Source organism: Sphaeramia orbicularis, chromosome 12 (assembly GCF_902148855.1).
Source record: "Sphaeramia orbicularis chromosome 12, fSphaOr1.1, whole genome shotgun sequence".
NCBI lineage: Eukaryota > Metazoa > Chordata > Actinopteri > Kurtiformes > Apogonidae > Sphaeramia > Sphaeramia orbicularis.
Window position 1 is genome coordinate 24,699,408 of NC_043968.1, and position 17,543 is coordinate 24,716,950.

General features: G+C 40.9%; 1 protein-coding gene across 3 annotated transcripts; it reads right to left on the reverse strand.

The window, feature by feature from the left end:
- Positions 1-1,977: 1,977 nt before the first annotated feature.
- On the reverse strand, positions 1,978-15,865 carry scaf11 (SR-related CTD-associated factor 11). 3 transcript variants are annotated; one of them, XM_030149203.1, is made up of 15 exons: positions 15,678-15,865; positions 14,379-14,425; positions 12,827-12,972; positions 12,502-12,585; positions 9,417-9,496; positions 9,193-9,272; positions 9,075-9,112; positions 8,905-8,975; positions 7,224-7,346; positions 6,884-6,984; positions 4,529-6,763; positions 3,406-3,740; positions 3,150-3,323; positions 2,922-3,041; positions 1,978-2,835 (listed from the first exon to the last, which is right to left on the reverse strand). In XM_030149203.1, the coding sequence occupies exons 2-15, from the start codon at positions 14,395-14,397 to the stop codon at positions 2,740-2,742; spliced, it is 3,702 nt and encodes a 1,233-aa protein (XP_030005063.1). In that variant the 5' UTR covers positions 14,398-14,425; positions 15,678-15,865; the 3' UTR covers positions 1,978-2,739. The 3 variants fall into 3 exon arrangements, with proteins under 3 accessions (XP_030005063.1, XP_030005061.1, XP_030005062.1); XM_030149201.1 differs by having other exon boundaries at positions 3,406-3,743; XM_030149202.1 differs by having other exon boundaries at positions 3,406-3,743; positions 4,535-6,763; positions 12,827-12,973; positions 14,377-14,425.
- Positions 15,866-17,543: the final 1,678 nt, after the last annotated feature.

The following is a 17,543-nucleotide window of genomic DNA, read 5'->3' on the forward strand; positions in this document are numbered from 1 at the left end:
AGGCAGTCAGGTTTACAGTCTCGTTAAGTGGTTGTGATAATAGTAGGCACCACTAGGGGGCATGAATAACCCCTGAGGAGGAGCGTCCGTTTTGCTGGACAAGGGTGCCCCCTGAAGGTCACCAGTGGACAACACAGCTCTGGGAAAATTTCATTTTACCATTTTATTTCCACAAAAATATTTAACATTGTTTATTTGTAATTTATGAGACGCAACATGATCAAATATGCAGAGGTCATCTCTCTTCCATACGGTGGCCGACAAGGGCCAAACACATAGCAATGGCCCAATGCGTCTCAGTTAAGAGAAAACAGCTGCAAGTACAGAAACAATGCAAATTCACAAACTCAAACACAAGTCTAAACAAGGTACAAAACGAGGAACCGTGGTGCAAATGAAAAAATGCGCTGCAAGAAACAAAAACCAATGCATAATCATCAAATGTTCTGCAAATAAAGAAATGATTCAAACCAAGAAAACATCTGCAAACGAAAAACACTGCATAACCAGTCAGTACAACAGAAGTGTTCCAAACCTGCAGCTAGCCAGCGTTTATAGACAACAGACTAGTGTCAAATAGAATCAAATAAAAGTCACATTACCGTTACAGCGGAACTTCAGTTTGTTCCCACTGTAGTTTGAACCAGTCAGTCAGCTGTTCTCATCTCTCTCTCCATCCTGTGTCTGTGCATTGAGCTGTTCTGCTGACAGCGCCTCCTACAGGTTTGGAGCACTTCCGTTGTTACTGATTGGTTATGCAGCGTTTTTCCGTTTGCAGATGTTTTCTTGGTTTGAATTGTTTTGTGCTTTGCATAGTTTCTCTGTTTGCAGAGCACTTGATGATTATGCATGTGTTTTTGTTTCTTGCGGCACATTTTTCCATTTCCACCACATTCCTCTTTTTGTACCTTGTTTAGACTTGTGTTTGAGTTTGTGAATTTGCATTGTTTCTGTACTTGTAGCTGTTTTCTCTTAACTGAGATGCAATGGGTCATTGCAATGTGTTTGGCCCTTGTTGGCCACCGTACTTCCAACATACTGATTAAAAGGGTGAACAAGGCTCCCTTTTTCTTAAAAATTCTACAAATCATCGTGGTTAACTACATCCAGGTTAAACAAGGGAAAACAAGGGTGTATTTATTATAAACCTGTAGATTTTGAGTACATACAATGGGTCATGAACAAAGACTCACCACTGAAAACTCTCAACAACTCCACATGGCCTGTCATTCCCAGTTTGCGGGCAGTGGCCTTTAGTTCTGCTTCCACAGCCGACACAGCAGCTGCTGGTGTTGGACCAGACACATTAGGCAGGTTTGGCCGACTGAGTTAAAGCTGATTCAGTGCAGGACAGGGATACTGTTGGACATACATGTGTCAGGTGCCATGAAACATGACTCCCAATAGATGAAAATATTGCTCATATTTTGGAGGCAGTCTCATGGATGTTTAATTTTGAACTTTTCTTCACTGCCCCCTAGTGGTTCCTGTTCACACATACACCACAAACAAAAAGTTAAGGATTTTTTTTCTTTTTTTTTTTGTCATTTTTGCCATTTGTAAATAAAACTGTCTGGCCATTAAAAATGTGTTTCAATTCACACACAAAAAAGTAAAAAGCACTGTGCAAGAATCCCAACTGAAAAACATAGCCCAAAAATTTAAACTATCCTTAACTTTGTGTTTGTAGTGTACTAGTCTAGGTATAAAACCCAATACTGGTCCTCATTCAACAGTCTGGTCCTGGCTAAGGTTTATAATATAATCTAAGAATGAAGACTATTTAATTTAATGCTTTTAAAACAATGCTTTACTTGGATGAATTATGAAGCAATAGAAAGAAAGTAACATTTATGTGCCATCCGTCAGTTAAAATCTTTCGGACAGATATACAGAAACACCACCACGAAGATAGAAAAAAATAAAAACAGACATTTCCTTCCTCCATGTGAATGTCTGACAAACCCACACAGCACACATCAGGAAGCAGCTAATTTTATTTCACTACTCTCTGGATACTTTTTCAGTTCATCACGCATTGGCATGTCTTACACATTCAGGCAGGGGGTGGGTGGGGTAACTTTACCTAATCAGCCCACACCCTGAGACCTATGCTTACAATACACACTTGCTGCTGATTGGCCGTTGTGTCTCTTCAACCAATCAGGGTCCTGATTACAATCACTCAACAGATTCCAGCCCATGTTTGAGCCATGGAGATTAATAAAGGCAACGCACTGTTTTTAAACTAGGCTTTCATCTGAAACATATAATTTTTTTTTTTTTTTAAAAAGAACATTGACAATATGTAATTAACAAGCTATGCAGACAGGATGCCATATAGGAGAAATTCATCGTACCAGTCGGCACCCTGGAGCAGGCTCTCCACTACATGAGCTGATGTCGTTCACAGAGCGTTGCATCTTTTAAGATCTATCATCCCACCCCCCCACGCTACCCTGCGCTCCTTACAGTAGTTCCCAAGTCACATGATCTATGCAAAATAAAGGGCTCTTGCATTACAATTTCAGACTGGGTAATTCTTTTTTTCTAACAAAATATGAAAATCTATAGAAAAAAATCTTCATCATTCAATAAAAGGGTAGAGATATCAAAAAAGAAAAAGCTGGCGCTCCATCATCTTTCAGTTTGGAGGCCAAATTCCAGCTAGAGGAAATTGCACTTGAGCAGCTGAGTGGGTCTGTGAGGGCACCACCATGCCAGCAGCAGGGTGGGAGCTCATTTTTTGCGGGCGTGTTTGTATTTATCCACATAGGCCTTCACCAGGTTGGCGACTTTACTGGAGTTCACCTCGCCACTCTTGCTGTGACATACCTGCAGAAAAAAAGACAACGCAGGTGTAACAAACATTGGTTTTTGTGTATGTACTTAGTGGATATGATCATTGTCCAAGAGAGTACCTTCTCTACAGCTTTGCGGACAATCTCCTTGTACTCCTCCTTTGTTATTTCCTTCTTTTGGTAAAAAGGTTTGATGGCTGTCTTCACTTCATTTATAGCTTTCTCTTGGATCTGTTGTTTCTAGGTGAGGAGAAATTTATCCATTTGGTCAAGAGAAATTGCTAACTAAACAATAAAATGACCTCTTGAAAAATGCTTTGTGGTGACACAAAAGGCACTCGTGATTACCTTTTCTTTTTTGGAGCTGTCAGCTTGAGCCTTGTTGTGCTGGCCGGGCTGAGTTGTAGAGGATGGTAGCACCTGACTGGATGGTGGCTGGACCTGGGTTAGCGTGGGAACACCCGCTTTGGTTGGGGTTGGAAGAAGACCAGGTTTCCCATAACCCACCATGGTACTTGCCATCTAGAGCACAACAGGTAATGGGAGTAAGGACCGTGGAAGAGACAGAAAATTTCTGTAACATCAACATCCACCTCTACCGCACCTGTGTTGTGTGGCCATCCGGCTGAGCTGCAGCGGTCTGGCTGCCTTGCTGCATGGGGGGTGGTGGTGGGGGAGGGGGTGGGAGGCCCTGCGCACCGACAGCAGGCACCTGAAGGAGGGGCACGGCTGGGTGCAGGTGCACAGGGACCTGAGGGGGCATGGCATATGGGGCTGCGGGCTGCAAGGTGACAGGCAGAGCACCTCGTGGGCCCTGCATGGGGTAGTGATGAAGAACATTCAGCTGAGGAGGATGAGGAGGCGGCGGCATCACATTCAACACAGGCACTGGAGCGTTACCAGGGACTGCCTGCAGAGGTGGTTCGCTTTTCGGAGGATCTGGAGAAAACAAATGACACAGTGAAGCATCTGTAGCAGGACAACAAATATTCTGATTTTTCAGTGAAATGTTTTAACAAAAGTTGTCACAGGTAATATCCAGGAAATTTGCAGTGAATAAATATAGCACTGGCCTGCAAATTACAGCAACCACTATAAAATTCATTAAGTTTCGACATAGTAAAGAGGATGTAAATAACTGGCTGGAGAGACAGATGCAGGATCCATATTTTACAACCATAATGGTGTTGAGAAAATAAAGAGATTATCTAGTGATTACAACTACTAAATTTAACAAAATTATCACATTATCATGCATTTGGTCTTATTGATTGTGTATCATACAAAGGGCAAAAATATACATGAAAAATCACTGTACATTTTACAAAGCCACCAATCTTTCATTAAAAAAACTGTTTAGCTATATATGTTAATTAAATTAAAATATAAACACAATAGATGATCACAAAAGTAGAATGTAGATGTGAAAGTTTCAATGGAATGGAATAAGTTAATGATTTCAAAGAAATAAAAGGTCCCTCCGAAATAAAGTTCATGTGTCTGGGGCTTGGGTTGGCTTGGGTTCAGTCTGCCTGCAGCTGAAGCACTGATTTGAGCGACTAAAATTATGTTCTCTTGCCAAGATTTATCCCAATTCAAGGATTTCCAGTTTTCAGAGGGAAATGTGGAAATTTTTTTTTGCATTTTCTTCTGCAATGACAGTATTTATTAATGCAAATTAAGATAAGGTTGGTTTTAACAGTAGACAGACTGAGGAGAACTTTGACCTGCTGCTGCTGCTGGCTGTTCATCCTCTTGTCGGTTCCAGCCTCCTGGTCCTCCTCTTTCCCTCTTGGAGTAATAGTCCTGAACATCTGCAGGTAGCGTTCTCCTGACAGCCCAGCTGGATGCCGAGGACCAGCCTGACCGGTCAACCATAGACTCGCTGGGCTCAGAGTCTTTCCTCCGGCTGCTGCCCCGGTTTTCATTGAAGCGGCTGTATGCATCATTCCCTGAATTGTTGCCTGTTCCTGAGAAGTTGTTTCTGGGCTGCCAGCGGTTGTCAGGCATTTCGTCCTGCTGGCTATAGAAGCTACGGTTGCCACCACCTCGTCCTGAGCCACGGCCACGTTCAAACCCTCCACGGCCCCCTCGACCCCGTGGTTCTCCCCTGTTCCCTCCACTGTTGCGGTGGTCTTCCCATCTTGAGCCACCGCTAAAGCTAAAGTCGCGGTTCCTGCCCTCAGGCTCATTGCGAGTCTTTTCTGTAACCCAGTCAGGATTGTCTGACCCACCTTGTCGATCGGGAGAAGTTTCTGTGGGCACACCATTTTCAAAGCGGCCAGCGCCTCCATGATACTTTCTTCCCTCACCACCAGCCCCACTTCCCTGCCCAGACCTCCATCCTCCCCTCCGGTCCTTCCTCTGAGGGGACTGTTCTCTAGATGGTGAGCGAGCAGGACTGGGCCCTCGTCTGTAGGACCTTGTTCTAGATCGAGACCTCGACCGAGAACGGGACCTGGATCTTGAGTGACTCCTGGATCGGCGTCTCCTCCTCTCACGACTCCGATCCCTCCTAGAATAGTCTCTCTCGCTATCTCGCTCCCTGTCTCTTTCTCTGCTGCGAGCCCGAGAGGAACGACTAGATGGTGGGCTGCCGTCACGCTCTCTAGACCGTGAGCGTGACCGCCTGGATGGATCTCGCCTGGAGTCCCTCTTCGGTGACCAAGTGGAGGTCGGCGAGTGAAAGCGGGAGCGCCGCTGCTTGCCATTCTTTCTCTCTGGGCTCCTATCTCTTTCACGTATGTCCTTGACACTCTCATCCTTGGTGACTTCGCTCAAAGGAGGTTCTGCAGCAGCTGGTGCAGCACTCTCCTTAGATAGTTCCAAAAGGGGATCACTACCATGCTCACTTGTGGGTGAACTGCAGTCCATGGGGATGACATTAGTATCATCTGCAGACTGACTGTCATTCTGAACTTCTTTTTCAGAAGTGTCATCTACTGGAGGCTCTTCTAATGATGTGGGCGCTTTGGTGTCAGTGCCCTCGGAAGCGTTTGTTTCTGAGACAGACACCTCCTCCTGTGATTCTCCAGCAGACACAACATCAGCTTTTGGTGAGTTGTCACATGATTCAGTCATTACCTCCTTTGGAGGTTCTTCATTGATGGTTTCTGACTCTGCACAAATCTCCATTTCATCATCCTCCTCCCTCCCCTGCTCTTCACAGTGAGGAGAGGTTACATTCTCCAACAGCTCTTGTTGAGAATCAGAAGGTGATGGAGAGGAGTCATGTTCTCCAGTGGAAACAGGGGCGGCAGGCTGCTCCTCCTCTTTTTTGCCCAAGTAGGCCTCAGAGGATGACTCTGGGCTGTTGGAAGCTGAGTCTGAGGGACAAGACGGATTGTCTTCTCCCTCATCTGGTTTCTGATCTTGTTCAGTAGATTGTTCCTGAGTCTCGTCACAGTCCTGGGCCAAATCATTACTCAACGGTTCTTCACCTTCACCTTTCTCATCAGTGGAGTTGAACCCGTCTTGGTCTATACTGAGGCTCTCTGCAGCAGGTGACTGCTGTTCCAAGTTGTTTGTATCCTGCTCCTTTTCACCTTTGTCTTCTTCCTCCTCCTTCTCAGTGTTATTACCCCCATCACCCTCTTCCTCCTCCCCCTCACTCACTGCAAGACTAACAACTTCAGGAGAGCGCTTCTTTCTTGTTGTGGCTTTCCGTTTCCCACTGGCCTTTCGGTTTGTTACCCGTTTCCCCTTCCTCTTCCCCGACACCTGAGAAGTTCTGCCTGGTTTGGCAGACTGGCCAGCAGACGAGTCGGAATCTGATGAACCAGACTGCCGTGGCGATGATGCGTCAGGGGCGGGAGTCTCTTCCTGGATTTTACTGTTGCGTCCAGATCGCCTAGATGGTAGAGACTCTGACTCTTTGGTGGGAGCTTTGGAGGTTGACGCTCGACCTCCTCTTTTCTCTCCTCCTTTGGGACATGTAATGGCACAGACAACACCCTGAAACACTGTAGGAGAGAAAGGATTTCATCTTAACATTTCAAAATGCCAAACATCTTTTAATGTGTAGGTAAGTAAACATTAAGCAAAATTTGGTTACTGTAAAATTTCTGTCGGACATGGCTCACCAAAATGGCTGTGGCCAGACAGTGGATTGGAGGTAAAGGGAGATGAGCTGAGACCAAATGGAAACATACTTCGATTCCTGTCAGTAGGGTGAAAACTCTCCCTGTGAGAAAACCAAAATAGGAATGTAGGATGTCCTTTATCATATTCCTACAAAAACATTGCAAAATTCCAGTCTTTATTTTGTCTGTTTGGCTCCTTCAAAACTCATTTTCTTGCCTTTTTGTGCCCGGGTTAGTGTGAAGTTATTATAAGAACTACCATGTAGGAGTTATTCTCAGAGGTACCAAACACAAAGCCATCAGACAAAGCCAGAGCTGCTCAGCTGGAGTACATTATTACCTTGAGGTGCCGTTTGCAGGGATGGGAGCAGCAGAAGACAGCCACACACAACCTTGTATCTGAGGTTTGCATTGTCTGAAGCTGTGGTCATACAGTATGTCTTCTTCCACCACAGACTCTGCACTGCAGGAGGATGAAAAACAACATGTGGATAGAAATCACTTATGATGGACTGTCCAAGGATTTACTTGACCATCATCCATACATCACAGGAAGCAGTCTGTTGGGCTAAACCTGCTATGGACCATATTCATGTGGCAGTCATTTGACTCTGATGTTACGCTCAGGCTGGGAAGGCATGATATTGCAAGTAAAAGGATAATATTCTACTGCTGTGTTCAAGTCATGAATGCATGGAATTGACAAATTGTCATTCCATCACTATCACCAACTGATAAGACAACACAGTGAAAATAGAGAGATGTCAGATGTAGAGTAAAACAGCATGGGCAATTTGAAACTGACAGCCAACGTTCAACCATTCAACCACAGCTAGCTAACATTACAGTCTGGTAGTGTCATGTGACAAGACAGGAAACGGGTAGATTTATTCTGAAATATCAAAAACACACCTAGAAGTGAAACGCACTATAGGAATTCAACCTTGTTATGTCTTTTACCCAACTCAGAAATTGTCATATGACATTATGCCAGCCGGAACACATATTTCTGTGTAATGTTAAAAAACAGCAAAAAGACAACAAAAGAAGGCAAGACAGACAGACATTTTGTGGCTGAATGCTCACCATTTCAAATATGTTGTTTTGATCTGCCATGTGGCCCAACATCCCTCAGATTTTCAGTATTCATTGAGGTGACAGTAGTTTGTCAGATTTTGTGCCTTAATGCGACATGAAGCCAGCAGTACAGCATTATCCTTTTAATAACTGCCTTTGAGCTTCTAACGCTGACAGATACGTCAGAGGAAAATAGCTGCTATGCAAATAAATTCTATTGGCTGATTACAGTCAGCATCCTGCTCCATTCTGCTTGTTAGCTTTCCAAGTCTTGCACTACTTGAAACATCCACTGCCATCCACTTTTAAAGCAAAGAAAGTTAAAAACTTTAATTCAGTCAAATAATATATGATATGTACTTAATGTACTTGACAGATTGTCCTGCATTTGTCACATATTACTCAATTACACAGCGCTAAACAAACTGCTATCTGGAAAATTATAAGTAGTGATTAAACACTTTGTTTTTAGGGGCTACAAATGCCATTCCATCAGTTTTTGTTAAGATAAAAAGTAGACAGAGTGGAATTCCTACTTGCACAAATCATCATGGGCCAGAGATAAATTCAAGATCATATTAACCTAACAACAGCCAATAGAGCTTTCGAAACATTTTCAACAACTACAACTATGCAGCAGTTGACATTACAGTTAAAACAGTCCAATCACTTGCTCCTTTTTGTAAAAGAACTCTTAAATCAGTTCTATTACAATACCAATACAATTTCCAGGCCTGTGATTCACACTTAAAGTGTGCTTAATGTAAAAGCAACAGAATGTAAACAGAACTGTGTGAATGTGGTTAAGGCATAAACTCTGTCTGGATGTTGATGACCACAGTGGTCTTGATTCAGTTAATAAATACATCACACTTGTTTTGCTTTTTTTTCCTGCAGTCTCATTGAATTTGTCATCATTTGGCATAGAGGGAAGGATAACTTACATGTCCTGTGTGGATGTCGATAAAGGGACAAAAGGAGACGGTGACCACGTACAGCATTCTGTTCCTCTCACCTAGATGAAATGAACACTAATAAGTATGGAAAGTGTGTGTTTGTGTGTGTGTGTGTGTGTGTGTGGGGTCAAATAAAAACAAGTGATTCCAAAACACACCTTTTTTCTGCACAGTGAGGAAGGATCTTCATCGTTGCCTGAAAACAACATTTGTACCATATTAGTCTGGCCATCAAAATACTCCTAAATCATATAATTATAGATAAAGTTTTCATACATTTTCTGATGAGTCCTTTTGTTTTCCCATCTACCGTCCTCTCAGCTTTTTGCTGTCTCAATGGTCTCACAAGTTTACTTCTGGAAAAGGAAGTATTCCCGTTTTTAGCATTTCACAGTCAATTCAAAGACACACGTGTTAATTGTATGCTCTTATTTCACAACATCCTATAAGACTTTCCTTAAGGTGCATTTATGGTTCAATTATAAAAGGGTGATACTCACTTGAGACAGATTTTTTGTTCGTTGTTTCTTCGGCAGTAACTCTCAGCTTCAGGTTGAGTCACTCTCCTCCTCACAGGAACCTTATTACACAGCAGCAACAGAATTACGGTTACTTTTGTTATGAACGTTTCAATGACTTGTGAAAGATAAGCCCTTGTGTGATTTAAAATTGATGTATGTTTCAAATGTTGGACACTGGCAAGACAGAGAGAGAAATGCTGCACTGCAGTTTAATTAAAGAAAAGACACCAGAGGGCAATCTAACCAGCACAAAAAAACTTTAAAAATAAAATTAAAATTACAAAAGCTAAAGCACTCATTTTCTAACTCTAGCTCCTAGTGGTTGGTTGGTTGTTGAAGAAGCCAAAGGACAAGTAGAGATACAGGACACTCAGTGTTTATGCTTAAGGTTGAAGGCTGATGTTTGCTTCAGTCAGCTTTGACTCGTCTGTGTTTATGTCAAAGGCTGCAGTCACTCAGATATCAATAGTGTTACTGCTTAAAGCACACCATTTAAAGTCAAATGTTCTGCAGGTAAAAAAGATCTTTGTCCAAACAAACACAATACAACAGCATGTACTGACAAACAGTGCTTTAATTAGGTCACTACATTTTAATGAAAACAAGACAACAATTTAAAGACCAAGCCTTCGAGCTATAAAAAAAAAAAGTTCTAAGTTAACCCTTTTAAGACTGCCATTATAACAGGTTGCCTACGTGACTTCATGTTTTCTTAGCAATAAAAGTGCCAGAAAATATCTTTTTTGCCAATTCTTTTGCACATTTGTTTTCAGGGAGAACTTAACTTTCAATATCTGGCCATTAATGATCATCGTTTTAAATTATAAATGCTAAAAACAGTGTGTTTTAGTAAAAAAGAAAAATGAAGACTTAAGTTTTAAGCATATTTATTATCAGAAACAACTGTAAATGTCCGTAACAAAACTTTTTGAGACTGCAAAAATACACTTTTAAGTATTTTAAATCTGTTCAAACATGCTTTTTGGTCTTGAACATTCAGTATCCATATTATGACTTCATATTTTTTGTTATTTCAGGCGTTTTTTTAGCCTGTGTGGAAGTCCCTGAAACATTTCCTTTCTACTTGTAACTGAGTCCCACATTGCTGCCGTAAAGTGTTATATAGTGTTGGATCTCAGCTTTCAGATACCCTTTCAATTTTGTGGATCGCACGAACGGTTCAGGAGTTACAGTAATTTGAATGCTGTAAAGGGAAAAATGCAGCGCCAAAGAGATTGCCATTGCGAAACGGTTAAATTAAAATGAAGTAGACATGAGCAACATATAGACTAATATACTGCAGTTTGTTTTTCACGTTATGTAGTAAATGTTATGAATCAATCCATAAGTGACAAGTTTTTTTCAAGCCACCCACAAGAGATTCCCCGTGGAGTTTCACTTCTGTCACTCTCTATGGCTCCCTCTCACAGACACACAAAGAAAGTGCCAGTGAGAAGCACAGTTTTTTTTTCATAAAGAACATTGCATCTTGAGTCATGTGTACCATGAATTTAATGAGGATTGGTTTTTAGTGTAGTGAATCGTGGGGATTTTAGAATCTACCAGCACTAAAATTAGTCTGTTTAATAATTTTCCTTCCCATTGAGCAAATAAAGACAAGAAGACTGAAAAAAGGTTTAGATTAGCCTCTGACATCTTAACTGCAGAAATGGATCAAGAGAATAAAATGTAAGGGTCTCCTGTGACTAAAAACTACAAATGGGTACAATATTTTGGTAAAGAGAACATGTTGTGAAGAGCAAGCTTTTTACTTCTTTTCTCTTTATAAAACATGTAATTTCAGAAACGTTGTCAAAACAATTAGGGCTGTCATTTGAAAGCATCGTGCCCCGCACCAAGCCATGCTCTAAGCTCCAAGCCCCGGCTCACAGCCGGCCACAACCATGGCTGTGCACCGGACACAGAGCCTGGCTGTGCATACAGCAGAGCCCCTTTGACTTAAACAGACCTCGGATCCAGTTCCGAGTAAGTCTCTCCATCAGCTCCCAGTTACGTTTATCGGAGCTTGGAGCTTGGTGCCTGGCTTGGTTCTGCATTCTATAAATGAAACTGGTTTTGTTTACGGACCTCAGAACTGGTTTTGAGAACGGAATCAACTTCACTCGGCCAGATAATAATGAGTGGTGTTATTTAAGGTGAAATAGACACATTACAGTGGTATTTCACAAACGTGCCACTGTAGTGAATGAGGCGATGTCTGTCCATCACCACTAATATTGCTTCCTGTCTGGACCAGGTCTGGACATGCCTCTCATCTTATCCACACCCCCACCTCAGAAAGAAACCAGAATGTTTTATAACCTTAGAAGAGTTTTGTAAATGCAGAAAGCATTTTGTAAAAGCAAAAAACGGGTTCATAGAAGCAACATAAATTTTGTAGGTACATTTTTAAAAAGAAATATATATTTTTGGTTTACAATACGTCATGTACGTTTACAATGTTATCTGGCCTCATCTTGACGCCATACCTTGTAAACTGCTCAATTAATCGAACCACAGTTTCAGCCTATAAATTGCATAACTGAAAAAGGCTGCAACAGTCTATTATGGGTCTGGTGGTATTTTGGAATCAGTGACAATGCAGTTATTGCATAGTTATTTAGGGGGAAAAATACATATTTCAAAATTATCTGTAATCCATATATTTTCCTCAGTTATTAAGAAAGTTGACTCAAATCAAACTTGCAAATCCAAATATTGCCTGCAATTTTTGCAATACAAGTTTTTCAACAAAACAGTGATAGGTTTTTGTCAATGCGCAGGGTTTCCATCCCAATTCAAATGTATTTTTCATTCTGTTATGTAAATGTTAGCACCATCTGTCGTCATGACTTAAATAGCTTTGACTTACAACTCAAATGCCATTCATTCCAGAAAAAACATATTAAGACCACGTATTGCCATGAAGCCAGAATATAAGAAGATATGAATTTCTCCTCCCTTTCACTGCAGTTTTCTTGCCCTTTTCTATGACAAAAACGTCTTCTGATGGATAAAAATTCTAAAGACAATAAACAATGACAACTGATAAAACCACACTGACCTGCACACAGCTGAGTTTGCCATCCCATCTGTAAACATTACTGAATGGTCTTCTGTCCACTGGGCAGGAGGGAGCTGCCTGCAACTTTAAGTAAACAAATGAAATATGATTAACATTATGAAGTTTACTGGCTCAAGGCTATCAGCAACATATGTAGTTCTAAAAAATGCATTACATAGTAAGTCTAACTTAACTGTTCCTATCCAGATGAATGTGATGAATTGTGACTTAAGACATCAAACTACTAGTTTATCTACCTCACAACTATGTTATTAAATCAAAATCTGTTCCATTTTATTTTTAATCCCATACTATTGACAATCACCTCTGCCCAAGTAAGGAGGCATCTGAGGCAGAAGACGTGGCAGCAGCTGTCTGGCATGGCGAGTTCCCCTCCAACCAGGACGCCCAGGCAGATAGGACACTTCTCTGCCTCCTCAGCATCTGCCCCATCAGGTGGGCCCTGACCACCTAAAAACACAGAGAGGAGAGATGCACATTTTTATCACAGGGATGTCATTGATGGAAACAGTACAACCCTAAACTGAGGGTATGCATTGGGATGAGTAATCGGCTAATGATAGTATCAATTGAACTCGCTTCATCCAGGTTTGGCTCGGGTCAGTTTCCAGGACATTGCATTTCCATTGCAGGTGTAGTTCTCCCTCACTGCTGGCAGTTGTCATAGCAATGCAGTATAAACTATTGTGGCGCTGTCTTCAGTGCAACTGCAGCTATGAGCAAGGCATCAATGGAGGAAGAAGAAACAACAACTATGGATTATAGTTTCCAAAATAAGACATTGCACCAAGACCAAGTTACTTATCAAGATGGAGTCTACTTGAAAATTTAGTCTTAGTCGTTCTCTGAAATTTCCACTTTCTTATGCATCCTACATCGCATCATAAGGACTCATATTGAAGCTGCAAAAATTCTAGCTCAACCAGTCTGTAATCTACATGACTGCATGTCATAATCATAGTGTTGCTTCGGTCTGCTCAGAACCTCGGTGAAGGTGATACTAGAAATAGTATCCAATAGTCCCTGGTGGTCCTTGCTCTCACTCAGTGGAAACTGAGTGAGGGAAAAAAACCTATGCCAAGTTGACGCATATCAAACCAATACCAACACTGGAAAAGGGACATGATATCCAGACCTTTTTCTAGGTCTTCTATGTGTCCACAATTGCTACTTTTTGCAGAGTCAGTCATTTTATGTCATCTTGTTTTTGTCACCTCAAGTGACCCTGAGCCATCCCTTAGTTCTGAAGTACAGTTCTTGGCTGCTAATGGATATTGATGCTCCAAATGTCAACAGAAAATTTCTGAACAAATGTCTGATTAAGTGTCATAATAAGTGTCATAAAAGTGTGTACTACAAAGCCATTAAGAAAATATATATTTACAAATGCTATGTTCTACCAATACCGACTAATACTATGCAATATATATATATTTTTTTTCACTGCCAATTACAGTCCTTAATTCTAATTAAATATCAAACCCAGCTACTGATCAATATCGTTAGTCATACTGTGATTACTGTGGACAAAAAAAAACAAACATAAACTTAAACTAGCGAAAAAATACAAAAACTTAAATAAAAAAAAAAATAAATTTAAAAGCAACTTTTATTTTACATGTTTTATAATCTGTACTCCTCTGTTGCTGAACCCAAATTATTACCAAACAAGAGGCTGTACTTATACTTTTCCATTTATTTCTGTATTTAGCAAAAAATGAGAAGATAGGTGGTCATATCTAGGACTGTTGATGTGATCTTTTAGCTGACTTGTTAGTCTGAACAAGGTCACCAGTCCATGTTGTAAAGCAAGAAATGTATCTCCTGAAGTATCAAAGTACAGAGTAAAGTCTCACCACTTCCAGCTCCAGTCATGTCCAGCCCTGAGCTGTCCTGATCACCACTGTAACGCAGAGGAGAGAATGAAGAAAGTGAAAAAAAAAAAGATTTTGTCAGTGTAGAAAAAACATGCCAGTAAGACAAGAGGGCTAAATTGTTAGCAACAAAGCTGATCATTATCCATGAGCAGACCCAATCTGACACTCAATTTAAAATTGACCTGAAAATCCATTTTGATTCATTTTAATTATTACCTGCAAAGTTTGTTTAAGGGCAAAATATTACTTGGAGATTTAACAAATACAAATTCGTTTAAAATAGAGGTGTTTGCAGCATTACTTCAAATCTTCCTGTGATATGGATGATAATGTAGCTTAAAAGTTTTCTTCAAGTTACTTTCACTTCGTTTGTCAGTGGCGGCCTATGACCAAGACCCAGCTACTCATTCATGATCAGACTGATTTAAGAGTTGTCTATTCAAAAATGTGCTCTTAGCCATCCATCCACAGCCCAGCCTTAAGCATTACTTCTCTACAGATACATGTTATACGTAACTAACTCAGCAGGTCAGTACACGGCTGACTATGAGCATGAAGCCCGTTCCTAAGATTTAAAGCCTCTGATAGCTGATCCAGAACCAGCCTGGACCTTGACCACATTCATTATGACGATCTCAGAAAACCGTCAGAATGTCTCCGGACAGAAATTCCGCGGAAAGCCCAGTCGTTTCCAAACACTTATAAATGAAACAAATGAACACAGGCCATTAATCTGTCGCCTGGTGGCCCAACTGTCACTTAAACTCTGTATTTGATCTGCTGGCTTAAAATAAAGCCTGACTTGAGTCTAACGTAAGACAAATCTCCATGCAAAATTAAAAGGCGTGTTTGGTCTAAGTGTTAACAAGATAAATAACGTCAACACTGGCGGGTAGATGCTGCTGAAATCTTGCTGTTGTTTAGTGCCAGCACGGCCTGGCTCTTTGAGGCACAAAAAATAGCACCAACTCGATCAGCCAGTGCCAACACGACGGTGTCAACATGATTGTTGTTGGTTAGCCAGACGGCTATTGCTAGCTAAAAACACAGCTACAACGAAGCTAACTGCCTGTTGTTAGCTTGCCAGCAAACATGGCTAAATAGTGTGTAATATTAGGCTGAATGATTGTACTGAAGGTCATAAGTTAGCTAGCTGGCTAGCAGCACACAAATTTAGCTCACAGCTAACTAGCTGCTCCGAACAACAGCACCTGCCTACGTCGCTTTAGCTTGCTAGCCGTTAGCGCTTGTTAGCCAGTGGCAACTGTTGTTACTCACCTTTAACTGTTACTGCAGTTGGCTTGCACCCGTCAAACGGCTTTTAAAATCCAAATTATTGTTATGAAATCCCGACGAATCGCAGAATCTGGAAACTGTTTTTGCCTATAAACGGAGCGTAGCTTTCATAAAGTCTCAGCCACATGTCTCGGTGTGAGTCGGTGGAACTGGCGCCGCGTACCGGAGTCTGTGATCACTACACACAAACACACAACAGAAACTTACACACAGTAGTACTCACCTCCATGGCTCTGCTATTTAGTAAACTGCACACACCAAACAGTATTTGTAAATACAAATACAATTAGACTTTAATGTTCGTCTTCAACACCTGCATTAATAGTGTTTATATCGGCAGATGTTGGTGAAGACGAAAATTAAAGTGGAATTGTTTGGACCCTAAAAATATTATAATAGATTCTGTTGCTATCTCTCTCTATTAATGTACACTAGCACATTGACCCATGGGGTTCCAGAGGCAGTAGAGTTGATAAAATGGGGAGTTGAGCTAGACTTACTGGTGTAACACACAGATTGGGAAAAAATATAATGGCTCTCCTGTTTTGGATGTAAAGGATGTATTCATAGTTACCATATGTCTTTGAAAGGGCTTTACATCATTACCGTATGACTTCATCACATTCACATATGACTTAACTAAGTTTATGGTGTAACACACAGATTAGGAAGAAATATATTGACCCTCTTTTTGTTTTGTATTGACATTGATGTGGACCATAGACTTTTACACAGGACTGAACATGAGGGTTTGTGGATTTTACTCTTCCCGGTAGCACGTGAAGGCAGCATAAGACGGTTACACAGGACTGAACATGATGGTTTACAAATGTTACTATTACCGATAGTGTGTGAAGGCAGCATGAGATTTTTATACAGGACTGAACATGACGGTTTGTGAATTTTATTATTCCCGGTAGCACATGAAGGCAGCATAAGACTGTTACACAGGACTGAACATGATGGTTTTTTTGCAACCCACTGCCATTCTGTGTCCGAATCCACTGAACTCTGATTCTGATCGGCGTCTGCGCAGAACGGTCTGTCACTGTGTTATGTTATTAATGAATAATTACATGCTTTGACCAGGGAGCTCTTGAATTTATATGTATTGTACCCCTTTTACATTGACTGCATAAGAAAATGGTGTTTACTAGTGCTGTATTCAGATTCTTTAATACTAACCTACCAATACGAATACTGCATTTAAAGCCTAAGTAGTATTAACAAGTGTACTTCACTTAAAAAATTCAGTGGTCAGACTGCAGTAACTTGACCCATGCTAATGTTAGTCATACACTTATTTATATATATATATATATATATATATTGCTTTTGGCTTCTTAATATTACCGGAATTAATATGTATTTTGCATCTTACTACTGTAAATGTTTTCAACTGACCACATTTTAAGTACTTCATTCACTCTCTGGACTTTTGTCTAGAGCAAGGCATCCTATTCTATAAAATCATGTTTGTGTCGACTCTGTCCTGTGTGAACCATGTCTCTAATTTAGTGATCCTAAGGAGAATTTTCTCTACCCATAAATAAACACGTAATCCTTGAGTTTACCACAAACATTCAAAATATTTTTGAGAAGCATGGTTTTCACTAAAAATGAAAATGATGAAAAATTGTAATCTGAGAAGTAGCTAAAGCTGTCAAGCAAATGTAGTTGAGTAAAAAGCACAATTTCTGCCTCTGAGAAGCAGTAGGGTAGAAGTATAAAGATGCAGGAAATGGAAACGGACTAAAATGCAAGTACTTCAGAAAATAGATTCCTCTGCTGCTCATCCACATAAAAACATGAACATGTGGGCTTATTGGTATCAGACAGCATCATTTG